The sequence below is a fragment of the Panthera onca genome, chromosome D2 (genome assembly GCF_046562875.1).
Source record: "Panthera onca isolate mPanOnc1 chromosome D2, mPanOnc1 haplotype 2, whole genome shotgun sequence".
Classification (NCBI taxonomy): Eukaryota; Metazoa; Chordata; class Mammalia; order Carnivora; family Felidae; genus Panthera; species Panthera onca.
Window position 1 is genome coordinate 53,227,361 of NC_138349.1, and position 18,992 is coordinate 53,246,352.

The following is an 18,992-nucleotide window of genomic DNA, read 5'->3' on the forward strand; positions in this document are numbered from 1 at the left end:
TGAACAAAGAAAGAGGGCTTAAAATATAGGGAGCTAGGTAATAGAGGTCCCTCACCTCTCAACTCTAAGAACAAATGTGCTATTTCTCTTTCTTCACAGAAAGCTTACTTGTGGGAATAAGGTAAACTTATTTCAAAAGAAGGAATGACTTTTACTTGGATTGTGGCCAGCTGCAATGAAATTCAGCCACTCTCCTCTTAAAAGTCATTTGACTGGAAATCTTATCGGTGGGAAATTCTCTAGGGGCCAAAGATTCTATTTTCTGCAACTTGACAATATTTGTAAAACATTTTTAGTTCTAAGATTCACTACCTCTCATCCTCTATACACATAAAAATCCCACACTCATACCAATCCAATAAGCTGACTTCTAGTAGAAGTAACAAAATTTTTTGAAATCTAAAAGTCCAAACACGTAACAACAGAATATATCATTTATGAACCTTTGTTTTTCTCTTTGATTACATAGCCATTTGTATATAGCAACATTTGAAGGCAAGAAAAGAGGATCACCATGCCTTCCAAGGGAGGCAAAAGATAGTGAGCTATCCTCATTAGAATGACTAGCTGGGATAGCAACTATCAAAGCACAACACACTTGTGGAAGGAATGCCATGAGCAAGGGACTAGGATAAGAACAGCACCAGAAATACCAAGAATATAGCCCCATTCTTGCCCTCCAGAAACCAACAATCTAAAGGAAATACCCTAAGGGAAGGGGCGGGGCAGGTGGGAGGGATAAGAAAAACCACAAATCAATCATCAGACTGATGACCCAATATACAAGGACACAAAATCTACCAAGCGACTGGAAAGAAAGCAACAAATCCCCAATTTCCTATGTCTAATTATACAAGTTCCCTTTTATCCATTACTCTCTCATACCCTACCTATCTCTTTGTCTGCACATATTGCTCATACCTAAATAGATTTAATCAGACTAAAGCCCCCATATCTTTAAATAGTATGTCAAGATTAGTTCTTTCAGGATCTAGCCCATTATTTTAAAGTCATCTCATTCCACACTTACTGAAACAAGCAGTAAAGTACATCATGGCTCTTCAATGGTACATGACAAAGTCTTGGGATATTGTAACAGACTAGGTCTCCTCACTTTTCTTTGCAAATTTTTTTTAAACATTTATTTATTTTTGAGAGATAGATCATGAGCGGGAAATGGGCAGAGAGAGGAAGACATAGAATCTGAAGTAGGCTCCAGGCTCTAAGCTGTCAGCACAGAGCCCAATGCAAGGCTGGAACCCATGAACTGTGAGATCATGACCTGAGCCAAAGGTGGACGCTTAACCGACTGAGCCACCCAGGCACCCCTTTCCTCGCAAATTCTTAAACAGGAAAGTGAATTAAAGGAGTTGAGGTATTGTTTGTTTGTTTGTCTTTTAATGGTGAAAAACAATAAGAACTGGTGCATCTATATATAGTTTAATTTGTATTTATATCCAGGGAAACGCAAATTGGTTTGAAGTAGAGAGAAAAGACAGAGGAATTCATGACTCATAGTATGATACTATGCTGTAACCTGCAGGCCTCCAAATAATATATCAATACCTGGTCTAAATTGTTAAATTTTAAAAAGACATTGCAGTTTAAAAAGAATGCAAGATCCCAATGCCATTTTCAGTTAGGAACATGTTCTCACATTATGAATTTAATAAGTGGCCTGCGTACTTGAAATGACTCTGAAACAGAGAACCACAACCCAAAATAGCCTGAACACTTTTGTTATCTCAACCAATGGGCAGCTAGCCATTCGTTCCTTCCTCTTATACATATTCTACTTGTTTCAGACAAAGCCCACTATAAATTCACTGCAACTGTTCAAATTTGGCTACATCAGATGCTTCAAAGCTGGGGATGAAAAATATACATTGCACAAAATTTTTATTACAATATTTTTCACATAAAAAAGAAATGCTATGTACATGTTCACTTAGTTAAAAGAAAATTATATTGCACACCTATGTCACAGCTTGACACTAGAAATAAAGTAATGAACACAACAGACATGGTCCCTGCCATTGGAGAACCTATAATCTAGTGGAGAAAACAAACGCTGACTAAGTATGATGAATGTCACAGGAGAGTATACACATGCCATGCTGAACTGGAGGAGAAGACCAGGAATAAAAATGACCTTCTCAGTTTTGATACATATGAAGCATAAGCATTTTATATGTGTATAAGTGGCTAATAATTAAATAAGTATATAAAATGATGAAACCACTTTTTTAACAAATATACAAGAAATATTAAAATCCAAATAAGTCCCATCCCCATTAAAGTAGTTGCCTTAATGCTGCCCTTATTCCTGGTCTGTAACAGAAGAAGCCAACTTAAGACACTGTGGTTAATACCATAGGACTTTTACTCTAACCTTTATTCTGTCCACTTAGAGTTATACCAGTGCTATTTATACAAAAGCTTTAGAAAAACCCAACTTTCAGGGCACCTGGGTGGCTCAATCGGTTAAGCGGCAGACTCTTGATTTTGCCTCAGGTCATGATCTCGTGGTTTGTGAGATGGAGCCCGCAAGGGGCTCTGCACTGACAGTGGAGCCTGCTTGGGATATTCTCTCTCTCTCTCTCTCTCTCTCTCTCTCTCTCTCTCTCTCTATCTCTCTGCCCCTCCCCTGCTCATGTTCTCTCTTTCCCTCAAAATAAACAAATAAACTTAAAAAAAAAAAAAAAAAAGGCCCAACTTTCTACTACATAGATACACAAATATTTAAATTCAGGCCCTATTAAAATTAAAACCATAGTTGTAGAAACATTATAATCTTCAAAACTCTCCAGTTCTCTCAATCACATGAGTAAATGTTAAGTATTATTGGAACAAAGTTCACAACCTGTCCCATCCATTTATCTCTTTTGATCCATAGTTTTTCATTTTTCTTTTTTTTTTTTTTTCCCAGAAAGAGAGAGAGAAAGTATGAGCAATAGAGGGAAAGAGAATCTTAAGCAGGCTCCATGCCCAGTGCAGACTCATGAACTGTGACATCATGATCTGAGCCAAAATCAAGAGTCAGTCGCTTAACTGACTAGGTCACCCAGACGCCCCTTCATTTTTCAAATGAAAGTTCATGATTCCCCAAAGAGTCCACAAACTACTTCAAATACTATTTAAATACAGAAATCCTACAAAACTACTTTAAATACTATTAGTTGTAATAGGCTTTCAATCTGAGCAGGCATATATACTATAAAAAGCCTTTATCTGTTTTGCAGGCATAAATACTTCTGTGCTGATCTATATCTACTCTTTTTTTTTTTTTTTTTTAAAGAAATGCTACAAAATCAAATGTTACTGTGAAACAGAACCATACCTTCACATCATTCTTTCCACATAGGCCCGTCATGCAGGCCATGCCAAAGAAAGGTTTTAAACAGATAACCTTGCCAGGCCCAGGACAAACGGAAACTCTATGACTAACAGCATTCTCATTGTTTCAGACTCTAGGTGGAAAACTTCCACTGATATTTAACAACTTTGCTCTAAGTGGACACAGAATAGTGGAGTAGAGAAAGCAAAGGATACAGAGGAAGAAAAATAGAGTTTGGGTTCAAGCTATACCACTAACTAGCTGTGCCACTGTGGGCAGGTTACTTAATTTCTCTGATCTATATAGTATCCTCATCTATAAAACCAGGACCATCGCAATACCTACCTTAATGGATTTACTATGATACCGCATATGAAAGTATTTTATTGGGGCACCTGAGTGGCTCAGTCGGTTAAGCGTCCAACTTCAGCTCAGGTCATGATCTTGCAGTTTGTAAGTTCGAGCCCCACATCAGGCACTCTGTTGTCAGCGCGGAGCCCACTTCAGAGCCTCTGTCTCCCCCTCTCTCTGCCACTCCCCCACTCACTCTCTCTCAAAAATAAACATTAAGGGGCGCCTGCGTGGCTCGGTGGGTTGAGCTTCTGACTTCGGCTCAGGTCATGATCTCGCGGTCAGTGAGTTTGAGCCCCGCATCGGGCTCTGTGCTGACAGCTCAGAGCCTGGAGCCTGTTTCAGATTCTGTGTCTCCCTCTCTCTCTGCCCCTCCCCTGTTCATGCTCTGTCTCTCTCTGTCTCAGAAATAGATAAACGTTAAAAAAATTAAAATAAATAAATAAATAAACATTAAAAAAAAAAGTATTTTATTAACTATGAAGGATTACACAAATGTTATTATTCACTTTATTTTTTCCTTAATATAGGAATTATATGCTCATTTTAAAAATTGGAAAATACAGGAAAATATGAAGAAGAAAAAAATCACCCACAGGCCTATCACCATTATTGTTGTTGTTTTTTAAGATTTTGTTTTTTTCAAGTAATCTCTACACCTAATGTGGGGCTCAAACTCACAACCTTGAGATCAAGAGTTGCATGTTCTTCCAACTGAGCCAGCTAGGCACCCCCGTTATTTATCTTAACTGAAATAAATCTAACATCAACCAAAAAAAAATTAGAGCAAAAATAATTTCGGATGTTAATGATAATTTATAAATGACAAAATTAATTGCTGATCTTTTTTTAAGAGCAGAACGGCCTTTCCCATGTATCAGTTTAAAGTAAAGACAATCCTGCTATTTGTACCACAGCTGGTCTCAACAGGGTATAATATATGGGTGAGGCTCATAAAAGTCAAGGCCACAAAAACTCCCAAAATAAATATTTCATGAGCCCAAGGAGGAGTTACAACACATGCCCTCAGATGCAATGGAGAAGGCAAAGTGTCTGAAGTCCCATTAATAAAACTACCATGACCATATGATCACAAAGACTGACAGATTTCTATGGGCCACTTCAGTGGGAAAAAAAGAAAAATTTATATGCCATGCTACAAAACAGGCAGTCTAAGACTTCTGACTTTTTCACACTGCTCATTGAATCCCACCCTTGGAAATTCTTACCCCTCCTCTGTTTTTCGTTTCCCACCCTTCTTTGTCTCAGCACCTCTTCCTTGTTTTGTTTATTACATTAGAATCACTCTCTATGTTTAAAATGGCCTTATTCTATACAATGGAATATTATTCAGCAGCAAAAAGGAATGAAGTTCTGATACATACTATGCTACACTGTGGATGAACCTTGAAAACATTATGCAAAGTCAAAAAAGTCAGAGACAAAAGACTATATATTTTATGATTCCGTTAACACAAAATGTCCAAATAGGCAAATCCACAGAGACAGAAAGTAGACTGGTGGTTGTCTAGGCCTGAGAAAGTGGGGGATCGAGAGAATGAGTGACTGCTGATGGGTACGAGGTTTCTTTTTGACGGGATAGAAACTTTCTAAAATTAGATTGCAGTGATGGTTACACAACTCTGTCAATATATTTAAAAAACACCTAATTGTACACTTTAAATGGGGGAATTGTATGGTATGTGAATTACATCTCAACAAAACTGTTTTTAAAACATGGTCCTCCTCAGGATCCTGAAAAAAAGGACATGCAAATAAATACTCCCATCTTACCCCTCCCTAAGTGTGGAGTAAAAATGATAACTCAGTTGCAATAAGATATGTATAAAAAGTGACCGGACTACTTCTGTTTAACAAATATACTTGAAATTACAACTCCAAATGAGTCTTACCCCTCCAAAAGTAGTTACCTTAATGATGCCCTAAGTCTAAACTTGGTCCTCAGATTCTCAATAATTCTATGCCTCTGTTTGGGTCATTCTTTCCACTTAGGATGCTTTCTTACCACATGTTTAAATGTTCAAATTCCAGCTGTCTCAAATGCTACATCCTCCTTGAAGCCTTCCCGATTCTCCCACCGAAAGTAACCTCACCTTCCTCTGAACTTCCACAGTACTTCACTTCCTTAGTGTCACTTGGGACTTTCAATCTAGTATTATACTTATTCTGCCCAGAATCATACTTACTGCTTTGACATTAAAAGGGAGTCTCCATAAACACCTGTTTGATAAGTGAGTGACTATGCTTAACAATCAAGAAGTTCATCTTCATCTGGTAAACTTTCATTGTGGAAATGTCCAAAAGGCACTTGGACTCAAGAACGACACATAAAATAGTAGGGCTAAGGAATGCCCACCGCAGATAAAATTTTCTGGACTAATTTGACACATATATGTAAATAATCTGAGAGAAATTCTCAAACAGAAGCACTGGAATAAAGATATAACTTCCCAAGGTAACTGAAAGAAGCCTGAATTATATCGATTCCAGAATATTTGTTCAAAAATCAGTTTCATTATTTTATAATAACACAACGTTTTTTCCTAGCAAAACCTGAGGGCACTAGTATCAAGTTCCACTAACTTTCCTCTACTGTATTTCTAGTTAACTCCTTCTCCATTTTCGCTGCCACACTCAAAGTCCAGGTCCTCAATTTTTTCATGACCAGCCAACTTAAAAGTTCTCCTAATTTATCTCCTCTCCTACAGTTCCTTCTTTCCTTCAGCAATACTTATTGGGCCATCCTGTGAGGCCTATTCTCCAGACACAACCTAGTTGAGAACTTGACACATGTACACGATTCATCACAACACTCAGTAGCATATATATAAGGGCCACAGTTGGCATTGAGAATTCCACGCAATGGGTAGGTCCCCTGGCCTCCAGAGAACACAACCTATACAGTCTCCCTCAAAAACTATTCTCATCCACTCCTCCCTCCCACTGTCTTTGTTCATCTTGGATAAGATGATTGGATAAGGCCTTCTGTTTAACTGCCATATGTCATACACTGACTTCGTCTCTAATTTCTCTCCAACTTACTTCCTGAGCTAGTCCAGACAATATGCTTGTTGTAACCTGGAAATGACTTACCAGTACCTTTGTTCATTTTAACTATCAGCACAATCCTCCCAACTTTCTCTTTGCTAATTCAGATGTACCACCAACCTCAAGTCCCTTTCTTTGTATGTATTGGGATGCAACTATATGTTTTGTTTTGTTTTTTTTTCAGCTCATGACTGGCCTTATTTCTTTTGTATTTGTCTCACGACACTTTTGCAGTGTTTCCTAACTAAGGGTGTATCACAACCACCTATGAAGCTTCTGAAAAATACAAAGGCCTTGAGACTACCCCATGAAAGGCTCCTCAGTTAAGTCTGAGATGGGAGCTGGACAACTTTATTCCTAAAAACCCCTCTGGTGATTCTGATGCACACCAACCTGAGAACCACTGATTTATTACAATGCTCCCTAGGCAGCATTCACTTCTTATTAATTCATACAATGAAGCTCATAAATAACTTTTCTCTAAATAGCCTAACCAGATATCAACCCCTAGACTAAACTAGCTCTGTTCCAAGTGCAACATGTGGTTTTAAGATTTCATTTCCTGAAGTATTCCATGGGGGGACACTATTACTCTGCCTCTTTACATTGTTTCCTATTTGTTGAAAAATGGAGGTCTGGAATGCAGCCATGTTAGACAACACTACTTAAGAATGTACTCTGGAGTCTTAGATTAAAATTAGTTACAAAAAGAACAAGAACAATATAGAACTAGATATTCTGAATGAATACTGCATTCTTACTGAATAGATTCTTACTAAATCTATACAGAACGAAATTGAGGAATTTAGTCGGTGGGGTCCCCCCCCCCCCTTCCTAATTATCAGTCTCTTGAACTGGCTGAGAAGGACCCCTAAAGACTGAGGTAGACTTTCAGCTGCTAAAGTGCCACTAGTGCACTACAGTGCTCTAATCAGACAAGTAAACCAAGCCCCACCCAGACCCACAGTTGCCTCCCAAGCTGCCAACTACCCTGACATACACTATTTACACAGCTCAGTGGGGGAACAGTATGAACTTTTTCCAAAGTTGTCCCTTAGAGGCAGCAGGGGTCTGAGTGAGTCACCCACCCAGGGTGGGAAAGAAGTGTGATATTAGTCAGGGAAGTGTTAGGAGACTGGTCACAGCACCTCTTTTCCCATTTCAGAAGTGAGCTCCGCCTCCCCTAAGAACCACCTCTGTTATTAGTCACAGCTGTGGGCTACAGAGGTCTGCAGGGCCACTCAGCCACCCAGCAAAGTTGTGGGTTGGGGAGGAGACGCCCCGTTCTCCTCTCCGGCAGGGGCCTCTCTCCGGCAGGGGCCGCAGATCCCAGATTCCACAGGCCTCTCCCAACACTCCATCTTGCTTCCTGCCCGGAGGAGGGGCGGAGGAGGAGGGCCCCCAAGTCTAGAAAGGCCCCAGAAGGAGGAACCCGTTTGACAGCAGGTAAAGCCAGGTGGAAATCTCCACGGGAGGGAATAAAATGAAAGGCCGCAGGGTGAAGCAAAAGTGGAAAAGGGACTCGGGGTCATGAATTATTGCATAAAGAAATATAAAGAAATTACCCGGTGTTTGAGAGTGCCAGAGGTGTGAGCAGAAGTAGAAATGCCTAGGAAGGAAGGAGGAGACCGAGAGACGAGTGGCAAGTAAGACAAGTAGACAAAAGAGCCCGACTCGGGGAGCGCGGGGGGGAAGGGTGGTGGGTGAGGGAGGTCTCCGGGTGAGGGGCAAAAGTATTAGAAAGGTGAACAAGGCCGCTCAAATAAGAATCCCTCGAAGGAAAGGCAGGGGAGCGCGCCCGCACATAGGCCAGACTGGGGAGGCCTAAGAAGGAACTGAGAGCAAGACTGTCAACGCGAGGGGCGACAGCCTGCTGAGTGAAAGGGGCCATCAGACACCCTAACAACTATCCTTTACTGAGCGCCTACTGTGGGTCACAAGCTGCGCTAGGCACTTTACAAATACCACCTCGCTGAATCTTCACAACAAACCCGCAAGGCAGGCATTATTATGATTGCCCCCATTTTATGGATGAAGAAACTGAGGCCCAGAGAAGCATAGGGGCTCGCTCAAGGTCACAGAGTGGGGGGAATTGGGATTCGAACCCACGGCCATCTGGCTGCAGAACCCACGCGCAAAGCCACAGGCAGCAAGCCGGCAAAGGGGAGCCATTGGAATGTCTCCTCACCCCGCTCCCCACTCCAGGCCTAGCGCGCTCACCCGGACAAGGTTGCTGACTGCCGCCTGCACAGCGGCCACCGGCGCGGTGAGGTCAGGGATGGCTTTGCCGTCCACCTCGCCTTCCTCGTGCATGATCACCAGGTGGGAGATTTGCTGCGCCACCGGCTCCAAAATGCTCTCGATCGTGCGCGTATGAAACACCGGCATCGCGGCGGCAAGCAGGAGGCGGCGAACCGCTGGCTACAGAGAATTGGGAACGGCTGGGCCGGGAACCGGCAAAGAGACCGACTGCGAGCAGCAACTACGGAGTCGGGGCTTCCCTCGGCGTAACCAGCCCCGCGGGCGCCCCGCCCTCTCATGTAGCCGCGCCCAATGGCAGCACCATTTAGACCGGGTCCGCCACTCCTATTGGTCCCACTTCAAGATGCTCCGCCCTCGCTACCGCGCCGCCAAGAACCCGCCCCGCCCCCATTCCCAAGGGAGGGGCCTGGGATTGGGGCTGCGCCGCAGGGATTGCGACCGGATTCCGGAGACCTAACGCGGGGCGCTCCTTATAAGGGCATGGTGGGAGCGGAGCGTGCGGCTGGAATCAGCAGCCCCGCCCCCAGGAGCCACCTCCCGCCAGGGCTCTGCAGAGCTCCGCCCCTCTGCAGAATCACCTCAGCGGGGCGGGGTCTCCTCACCTCCCGCGGCTCGGGAGTCTCAAGAGATCAGGGTCTCCCCGCCCCCTCCTCAACTTTTCCCTTCGCACAATTCCCTCAAAATACTCTTTCCATTTCCTCTCAGTAATACGTGGAAATATTTTTGGTAAAACATTCATATAACAGGAATGCACATGTAACATGAGTGTCCCATTCATTCACACACACACACTCCACCCACTCCCTTCCTCAGAGATTTTCACTGTTAATAGTTTAATGTGTAGCCTTCTAGACTTTTGGGTATTCATTTTCTTGTACATGTATATTTTCTAAGTAAGTGGGATTAAACATTTTCCTGGAATTTGATATTTTTCCCCTTAATTAAAACCCCCTGGTTATCTTTCATCATTGATAAATATAGGTCTAACTTCATTCTTTTTTAATGGCTGCATGGTATTCCATTGCATTAAATCAAACAATTTATATAACCAATTTCCTACTAGTGGACATTTAGATTAAATTCTGTTTGTCAGTATCAAAAAACAATTCTGCATGACCAGCATTGTGTTGTGCACGTGTGTAAATATCTAGGACAGAAACCTAGAAAGGAAGTAAAAATGAAAAGGTTTTATCAAAAGTTTTACATTTTGATACAACCAAATTACCTATTCCTCTCACAGCACATTTTATATTAAAGACATCTTGTGAATATATCTCTGATTCTCTTTCACCCAAACTTTCCCATTCCAAGGTAACACTTTCACTAATACCACCAAGCTGACATTCCTCAAGTCAAATGAAACTATTTCTCAAGGTCCCACATTTTCCAAGAGGCTAAACTATGTGTGTTTTCCTGTGCAATTTTTGAAGCTATTTTTGTCTGGTAATATATATCCCCTATTTCTACTCTGCATGTTGCCAAATCCTGCATTTTTTTCTTCTCATAATGTCGTCACTGTTTGGCTACTACTTCCATATCCTTATAGGTAACAGAATTCTATATCTATTTTAAGCTAACATTTATTTATACTTTATAAGTTCTAGGCACTGTGTAAACCCTTATTCAAACTGAGGTATATGCAGTTTATACTACTTTATTCTCCCCCATGTTACAGATAAGGAAACTGAAGCTCTGTCGTTCATCTAAAGTTTCACCTAGGACCGGCTAAAGGTAAGGAAACCAAGCCAGGCATCTTCCCTTCCAATAGGCCTTCTTCCACAACCCTCAGCAGATGGGTGACCTCAAAAGACATGCTTACCTCAACACTGAGACTCACTAAGTAACTGCATCAAGGGAGGGAAAGAGACCCATGGCCACCTAACAGCTCTCAAACATGCTGTGGCCCTGATAGCTTGAGTTGGGAATGGCCACCATAATCCCTCACCTCTAGATGCTATGAGGAGCCCACATGGAATCCTGCCTAAGGCAGAAGGCAGAACAGAAACCAGCTGTGGTCACTGGACAGGAGTGGGAAAGAAAAGGTTAGTGGGGGCAGGGGACCAAGAGGCTGGGGGAGCAGGCTACCTAAAACCCATCCACAGGAGGTGGTGAGAGACAGGACCGTGCAAAAGTGGAGATTCCAAACCCCCGATGTATGCTCCATTGTCTCATTGGACTTCTAAAATACAAACTCAAAGATAAAGTTGGGTTTTTTTTTTTATTTTTTTTTATTTTTTGAGAAAGAGAGAGAAAGAAAGAGAGAACGAGTGGGGGAGGGGCAGAGAAAGAAGAGGAAAGAGGATCCGAAGCGGGCTCTGCGCTGACGACCGATATGGGGCTTGAATTCACGAACCATGAGATCATGACCTGAGCCGAAGTCAGACTCTTAACTGACTGAGCCACCCAGAGGCCCCTCAAAGATAAAACTATAAAAACTAAGACAATAACCCACGAGCATTACACCTCAAATGTGAAGCTCTTATGAGTGCAGGGCCCTGTGCAACCACCCCGGCCTGTGAACCTCACCCTAGTTACACAGCTAGTAACCATGTTAGTCTGACCATGACTAACTCTTGATTACTAAACAGCTCGCAGGAACTCCCTTGCCTGATGGATCCTCTCTTCAAAACTAATAACATTTTTGTCTAGTCTACCACAGCTACCAAAGCTGTTTTCTCTGCTTATCTCACGTAGTAATAGTAATATATGGGCAATGGAATTACATATGATCTTTTTTCTGTAATCCTTACTCTGCCCCCACTTTAATAATTATATACTTAAGTGTAGTTTAACACTTTCTTCTGGCCCATGTATTTCCTGCAAATCAGCAGCAAGACTCAGAGACTTAATCATGCAATAGACTTCTAACTGTAATATATCATCCCTGCCTCCAATTTTATACTCCCGGCTACTCCAGACTAACCATATTAACCTCCCTAAAATACCACATGGGATGTCCAAGCCACATGCTCCCCTCCATCCACATCCGTGTCCACGTCTGTCCACCTCCTCCCCCACACTCATGCACACCATCCAAAATCTTCCATGGCAACTTTTAACCTATGTTAACGTCAACGTCCTCCACAGTCTGTGTTCAGACCAACCTCCTTGCCTTCTCCTTCCTCATCCAGACCCACAGAAAGGTGGGTTAAATAGTGCAAAGAGCTGGAGTCATCTAGAGTTCAAGCCATAATCCCAGCTTCACAATTCGATTGGGATAGAACTCTGACAAGTAGCTTTTCTTCTCTCTCCCTGAATTTCTGTCTTTGTAAAAGTAGAATGATACCACCCTTATAGAGCTGATGTAAGGATTGTTAAATGAATTTGTGTAAAGCACCTAGGAGACCCTCAGGAAAAGGGAGCTGTTACTATGATTACAGCAGTCACAACAGTCACAAAATTGCCGGTGGAATTTTTCTTTTCAGCTTTTGCCTATATTTCTTTTCCAACTAAAACCTCTCTCTGGTTGTCTAAGTCTTATCTACTGTGGTAGGTAAAATTCTAAGATGTCTGTCTAGATTTCCTATCCCTGGTATAATCCTCAGAACTGCAAATGTAATGGACTTTATCTACACATGGTGATGTTATATAGCACAGTTGACCTTAAAATAAGGAGATTATCCAGGCAAGTCTGGCCTAATCACATCAGTCCTTTTTTTCTAAGTTTATTTATTTATTTTGAGAGAGAGAGAGAAAACGAGAAGGGGAGGGGCAGAGAGAGGGAAAGAGAGAGAATGCCAAGCAGGTTCTGCTCTGTCAGTGCAGAGCCCAATTTGGGGCTTGATCCCACAAACCATGATCATGACCTGAGCTGAAATCAAGAGTTGGACGCTTGGGGCGCCTGGGTGGCTCAGTCAGTTAAGCGTCCGACTTCAGCTCAGGTCATGATCTCTCGGTCCGTGAGTTCAAGCTCCGCGTCGGGCTCTGTGCTGACAGCTCAGAGCCTGGAGCCTGCTTCCGATTCTGTGTCTCCCTCTCTCTCTGCTCCTCCCCCGTTCATGCTCTGTCTCTCTCTGTCTCAAAAATAAATAAACATTAAAAAAAAAAAGGGTTGGACGCTTAACCAACTGATCCTCCCAGGTGCCTATATTAGCCTCTTTAAAGCAAAGAGTTTTCTTCAGCTGGTCATGAGGTAGTTAAAGATTAGAACCACAGGAAGGATTTAACAAGCTGTCGATAGATTAAAGATGCAGGAAGTCACATGTCAAGGAATGCAGGCTGCCTCTAGGAACTGCAAGTAGACCCTGGCTGACAACAGGAAAACGTAGACCTCATTCCCACAGCTACAAGGAACTAAATTCTGACAGGTAGAATGATCTTGGGGGAGTGCCTGGGTGGCTCAGCTGGTTGAGCATCCAAGTGTTGACTTCAGCTCAGGTCGTGATCCCAGGCTCATGGGATTGAGCCCCTCCTCCACACCCAGTGTGAAGCCTGTTTAAGATTAAGATTCTCTCTTTCTCTCTTTCTCTCTCTCTCTCTCTCTCTCTCTCTCTCTCTGCCCCTGCCCTGTTCACGTGCTCATGCTCTTTCTCTCTCTGGAGAAGGAGAAGGAGAAGGAGGAGGAGGAGGAGGAGGAGGAGGAGGAGGAGGAGAAGAGTGATCTCGGAAACAGATTTTCCCACAGAGCCCCCAGATGAGAACTCAGTCCATTGGATACCTTGATTTCAGAATGTGATAATGAACACTGAACCCAGCCACACCATAAAGGACAAACATCTGACCTTTACAACTGTGAGATGAACATGAGTGTTGTGAGGTAACTTGTTACATAGCAATAGAATACTAATGCACCTACCTTCAAGGTCTACTTCTTTTTTTTTTTTTTTAATGTTTATTTTTGAGAGAGAGAGAGAGAGAGACAGAATGTGAGCAGGGGAGGGGCTGAGAGAGAGGGAGACACAGAATCTGAAGCAGGCTCCAGGCTCTGAACTGTCAGCACAGAGCCCAACACAGGGCTCGAACCCATGAACTGTGAGATCATGACCTGAGCCAAAGTAGGACACTCAACCGACTGAGCCACCCAGGCGCCCCCAAGGTCTACTAGTCCTTTCTATATGACTTCCTACCACAAAACGCTGGCATGAACTATTTATACAAACCCTTTTTCCTTCTTAAAACTTATCACAATTGCCCTTTTATTACATGACCACTTTACATTTCTCTCCTATTACAGAGACTGCTAAATGTCCCCCATACTTGTTCTGCTCTTTCTCCACAGTAATAGAACCCCAGATTTATAGCTGGGCACTTAGCCACACTGTTCCAATTTGACACATGGCAAGTTACAAAGCTTTGGTTTTCTCATCTCTAAAATAGGGATAGTAATCTTTTGGACCTTTTTTAATGGAAAGGGCTTAGCACAAAGTCAGCACGAGGAAAACATTAACAAAGGTCAATTCACAGCCTACACTAGACTAAGAAACTAAGTCACAAATAATGTGGTGAAGACCATGTTGTCATGTACCAAGCAGGAAGAGATCACGATAAGGACCTAAGGATAAAAAAGAGTTGATGGGACAGTGAAATCAGTGTAGCTGCAAAGGAAGAATGTTTGGTTAGGAAGGCACCTAGAGGTGGCAGCATGTTCTGGGACATGATTAAATTATAGTAGTCTACCCTTATGCACAGGAGAGTACATTCTAAGACCCTCAGTGGATATCTGAAACTGCAGATGGTATCGAACCCTATATACACTGGTTTTTTTCCTATGATAAAGTTTGATTTATAAATTAAGCACAGTACGAGATTAACAACAATAACTAATAATAAAAGAGGACAATTACAACAATATACTATAATAAAAGTTGGTGACTATGGTCTTTCTCTCAAAATATCTTGCCATGCGATATTCACCTTTCTTCTTGTGATGCTCTAAGATGATAAAATGCCTGCATGATGGGACAAATGAGGTGAAGGACATAGGTGCTGTGAGGAAGTGTAGGCTGCTATTGCCCTTCTGATGTCTGTCAGAAGGAAGAGCAGCTGCTTCGGGGCCACGGTGGACTGTAGGTCACTGAAAGCCCCCAAGTTGAAGCTTTGGATGAGGGGGACTAGTGTCATCAGACTAAAGTGAATGTTCACATGGCTCAAAGATAAGAATGAAAAGATAAATTTCCACAAGATTATAACCTGCAGAGGTTAAGGACTGTGTGACATTTGCTCGTGGTTACAGCTGGCTCAACATCGCTCTGCCATATAATTAGTCTGAAGGCCACTAATGACAGGGTACATTGTAAGATATGTAAAAATTTAGCATTTCTCGGTAAAAAATAATTGAGGAAGAGTTTTATTTTTAATGTTTATTTATTTATCTTGAAAGAGAGGGTGGGGGAGAGGCAGAGACAGGGTGACAGAGAATCATAAGCAGGCTTCACACTGTCAGTGCAGAGCTGGACACGAGGCTTGAACTCACGAATTGTGAGATCATGACCTGAGCCAAAATCAAGACTCGGACGCTTAACTGAGCCATCCTGGTGCCCCAGGGGAAGAGTTTTTGATGATGGCAATTATTTCACACAGTGCCCCATAGCATGGGAAGCTTTAAATTCTTCTAAGTCCGTAGCAGTTCTCCAGGTTACGTGAAAAACAGGAAGTACAGCTCTCTTTTATTACACAGACTGGGAAATTGAGACATAGTAGCAACTGTCAGTATGAATACAATATGTGGAAATTTTAATCAGGGAGAGAGCTGGGTATAAAATCTAAGTCTTCTGTATTTAGTTGTTTAGTTTAGTTTCTATGCTCTCCTAATTAGTTTTCGGACTGCTCTATGTCAGTTATGGGCCTGAGGATTGGCTTATACCTTCTCAATACTCTCTAGTATACTTCACGCCCACTTTGGTAAATCTACAATTTACACGCACACACTGCATCCCCCAACTCACACAGATGTACCTTCTCTGTTTATACCATCTCACCAACCTCTTCCCCACACTGTCCCCACATCAGAACCACACAGTGGCTCAATCAGTAGTTCTTTCTTTCTTCCCCAAATGCTACATGTACACCACACTCCTCCCTCCACCCCCACCCGAAACCACAACCACTTCCCCCATCACTTTGAAAACAGCAGGGCTCTTCTCTTTTCTTCTTTGTTACCCTTAACTTTATTGAGGTATAATTAACAAAACATACACACACACACACACACACACACACACACACACACACACACACATATATATGCTATACAATGTAGTGTTTTGATATATATTCATACTGTGAAATGATTACTACAATCAAGCTATTTCACACATTCACATAGTTAACATTTTTTCTTGTGAGAATACTTAAAATCTACCCTTTATAAATATACAATACATTATTATTAACTATAGTTATCATGCTGTATGTTAGATCTCTAAAACTTATTCATTTTATAACTGGAAGTTTGTACCCTTGACAAACATCTCCCCATTTCTCCCACTACCCCCCACCCCCTGGTAATCACGCTTCTTTCTTTTCTTTTTCTTTTTTTTTTTTTACTTTTTTAAAAAATTGGAGTACAAATATCTCTTCAAGATGTAGATTTCATGTCTTTTGGATTTATAACCAGAAGTGGGATTGCATTATCCAAAGAAGATATCTAAGCGGACAACAGGTATATGGAAAGGCACTCAACATCACTAATCATCAGGGAAATGCAAATCAAAACCACGTTGAAATATCACTTCACATCTGTTAGGATGGTTATTATCAAAAAGCCAAAAAATAGTAAGTGTTGGCAAGGATGTGGAGAAAAGTGAATCTTTATTCCCTGTTGGAAATGTAAATTGGTACAGGCATTATGGAAAACAGGAGGGAGGCTCTTCAAAAAATAAAAAATAGAACTATCTTATCCTGATCTTTTCCTTTATTCACCAATTTTTTAAAAATTCAGTATGGATTTAAATCATTTTCAGCTTCACATTTTTCCAGTGTTCTCACTTTTTTATTGCACTTCAACCTTCTACTCTGTGAGAAAGCTACAAAGAAGGTTATTAAAAATTACGTAAAATTTCGGCTCCCAGAGATAGCTACTAATAACATTTTAATATATTACCTTTCAGGCTTTTCTCTGCCCATATATATTTTTATGTGTGTGTTCATTTTTTTCTCACACAAATTTTTTACTGAGATAATTTACACACCATAAAATTTACCCTTTTAAAGTATAGTGTTCAATTTTTATTCCTGCTATTTTCACCTCAACATTATTATATCAAGAACATGTGCTCATGACATTGAATATTCTCCAAAACTTTATTTTTTAGAGTTTATAGCCATTTTAAAGTATGCAAGAATCATAATTTATTTAAACATCTTCTTATTGGACATTTAAGTTGTCTCCAACTTTTCATTATTGTAAATAATCCTTTGAAAAATAGTCTTGTATTTTTATTTTTATAGACATAGAATTATTGTTTTAACACATTTTTACTTATGAGAGGGGCAAATGCTACTGTTTGCCTACCCAATAGACATTCTCTCCTTCATCCTTAGTTTGTAGAATCTCATAGTTTGGAGAGGTGTATTAGTTATCTATTGCTGTCTATAAACTACTCCGAAACAGGAGCACCTGGGTGGCTCAGTCAGTTAAGAGTCGGGCTTTGGCTCAAGTCATGATCTCATGGCTCGTGAGTTCCAGCCCCATGTTGGGCTCTGTGCTGACAGCTGAGAGCCTGAAGCCTGTTTCAGATTCGGTGTCTCCCTCTCTCTCTGCCCCTCCCCCAGTCATGCTCTGTCTTTCTCTCCTTCAAAAAGAAATAAACATTATAAATTACTCCAAAATAATCCTTTATTCTCTCTCATGTTTTCTATGGTTCAGGAATTTGGAAGTGGCTTGGCTGGGAAGTTCTAGCTTAGAGTCTCTCATAATGTTGCAGTCAGCTGGGGTCATCTCCAAGCTCCTTCAGTCACACGTTTGATGCCTGGACTGGGAAGATTAGAAAAACTGGGGTCTTACATGGTAGAGCCTTTCAAAAATCCCTTTCTATTTCGAGGCACCTGGGTGGCTTAGTTGGTTAAGCATAGGATTCTTCATTTTGGCTCAGGTCATGATCTCATCATGAGATCAAGCCCCACATCAAGCTCTGTGCTGGGTGTAGAGCCTGCTTAAGATTCTCTCTCTCTGCCTCCCTAGACCCATCTCCCACTCATGCTCTATCTTCTCTCTCAAAAAAAGAAAGAAAGAAAGAAAGAAAGAAAGAAAGAAAGAAAGAAAGAAAGAAAGAAAGAAAGAAAGAGGGGTGCCTGGGTGGCTCAGTCAGTTGAGCGTCCGACTTCCGACTTCGGCTCAGGTCATGATCTCACAGTTTGTGAGGTCGAGCCCTGCAACGGGCTCTGTGCTGACAGCTTAGAGCCTGGAGCCTGCTTCGAATTCTGTGTCTCCCTCTCTCTCTGCTCCTCCCCCGCTCATGCTCTGTCTTTCTCTCTCCTTCAATTTTTTTAAATTTTTTTTTTTTCAACGGTTTTTATTTATTTTTGGGACAGAGAGAGACAGAGCATGAACGGGGGAGGGGCAGAGAGAGAGGGAGACACAGAATCGGAATCAGGCTCCAGGCTCTGAGCCATCAGCCCAGAGCCTGACGCGGGGCTCGAACTCACGGACCGCGAGATTGTGACCTGGCTGAAGTCGGACGCTTAACCGACTGCGCCACCCAGGCGCCCCTTTCTCTCTCCTTCAAAAATAAATTTAAGACAAAATTAAATTAAAAAAAGAAAGAAAGAAAGAAAGAAAAGAGAGAGAATCTCTTTCTATATCTATGTGGTCCCCTCACCATTATCTCTCAAACACGCTTACTTCAGGGTAGCCAGACTTCTTATATAGGACTCAGTACTTCAAAAAGCACATCTCTCAAGAGATCAAGAGCTAGGCAGAAGCTGTATCACCTTTTCTAACTTAGCCGTGCAAATCACAAATATCATCTCCCACCTGAATCATACATAGATAGGCCCACCCAGATTTCAGAAAGGGAACATGGACCTCATTTCT

The 18,992-nt window shown here is 41.8% G+C and overlaps 1 protein-coding gene and 1 long non-coding RNA gene across 4 annotated transcripts in view; one reads left to right on the forward strand and one right to left on the reverse strand.

The window, feature by feature from the left end:
* VCL (vinculin) overlaps positions 1–9,253 on the reverse strand; it is a 110,077-nt gene extending 100,824 nt beyond the window's left edge. The window contains exon 1 of one of the 2 annotated variants that reach the window (XM_060643093.3): positions 8,978–9,253. In XM_060643093.3, the coding sequence (XP_060499076.1) occupies positions 8,978–9,145 (168 nt within the window). In that variant the 5' untranslated portion in view covers positions 9,146–9,253. The remainder of the gene's footprint in view (positions 1–8,977) is intronic. The other variant, XM_060643094.3, reaches the window with a different exon arrangement.
* Positions 1–18,992, forward strand: part of LOC132685648 (uncharacterized) — a 65,846-nt gene that overhangs the window by 33,560 nt on the left and 13,294 nt on the right. Inside the window, exon 3 of one of the 2 annotated variants that reach the window (XR_009613238.2) lies at positions 10,695–10,750. This is a non-coding gene — a long non-coding RNA (uncharacterized LOC132685648). Of the gene's footprint in view, positions 1–10,694; positions 12,464–18,992 lie in introns of those variants that run through there. The other variant, XR_009613237.2, reaches the window with a different exon arrangement.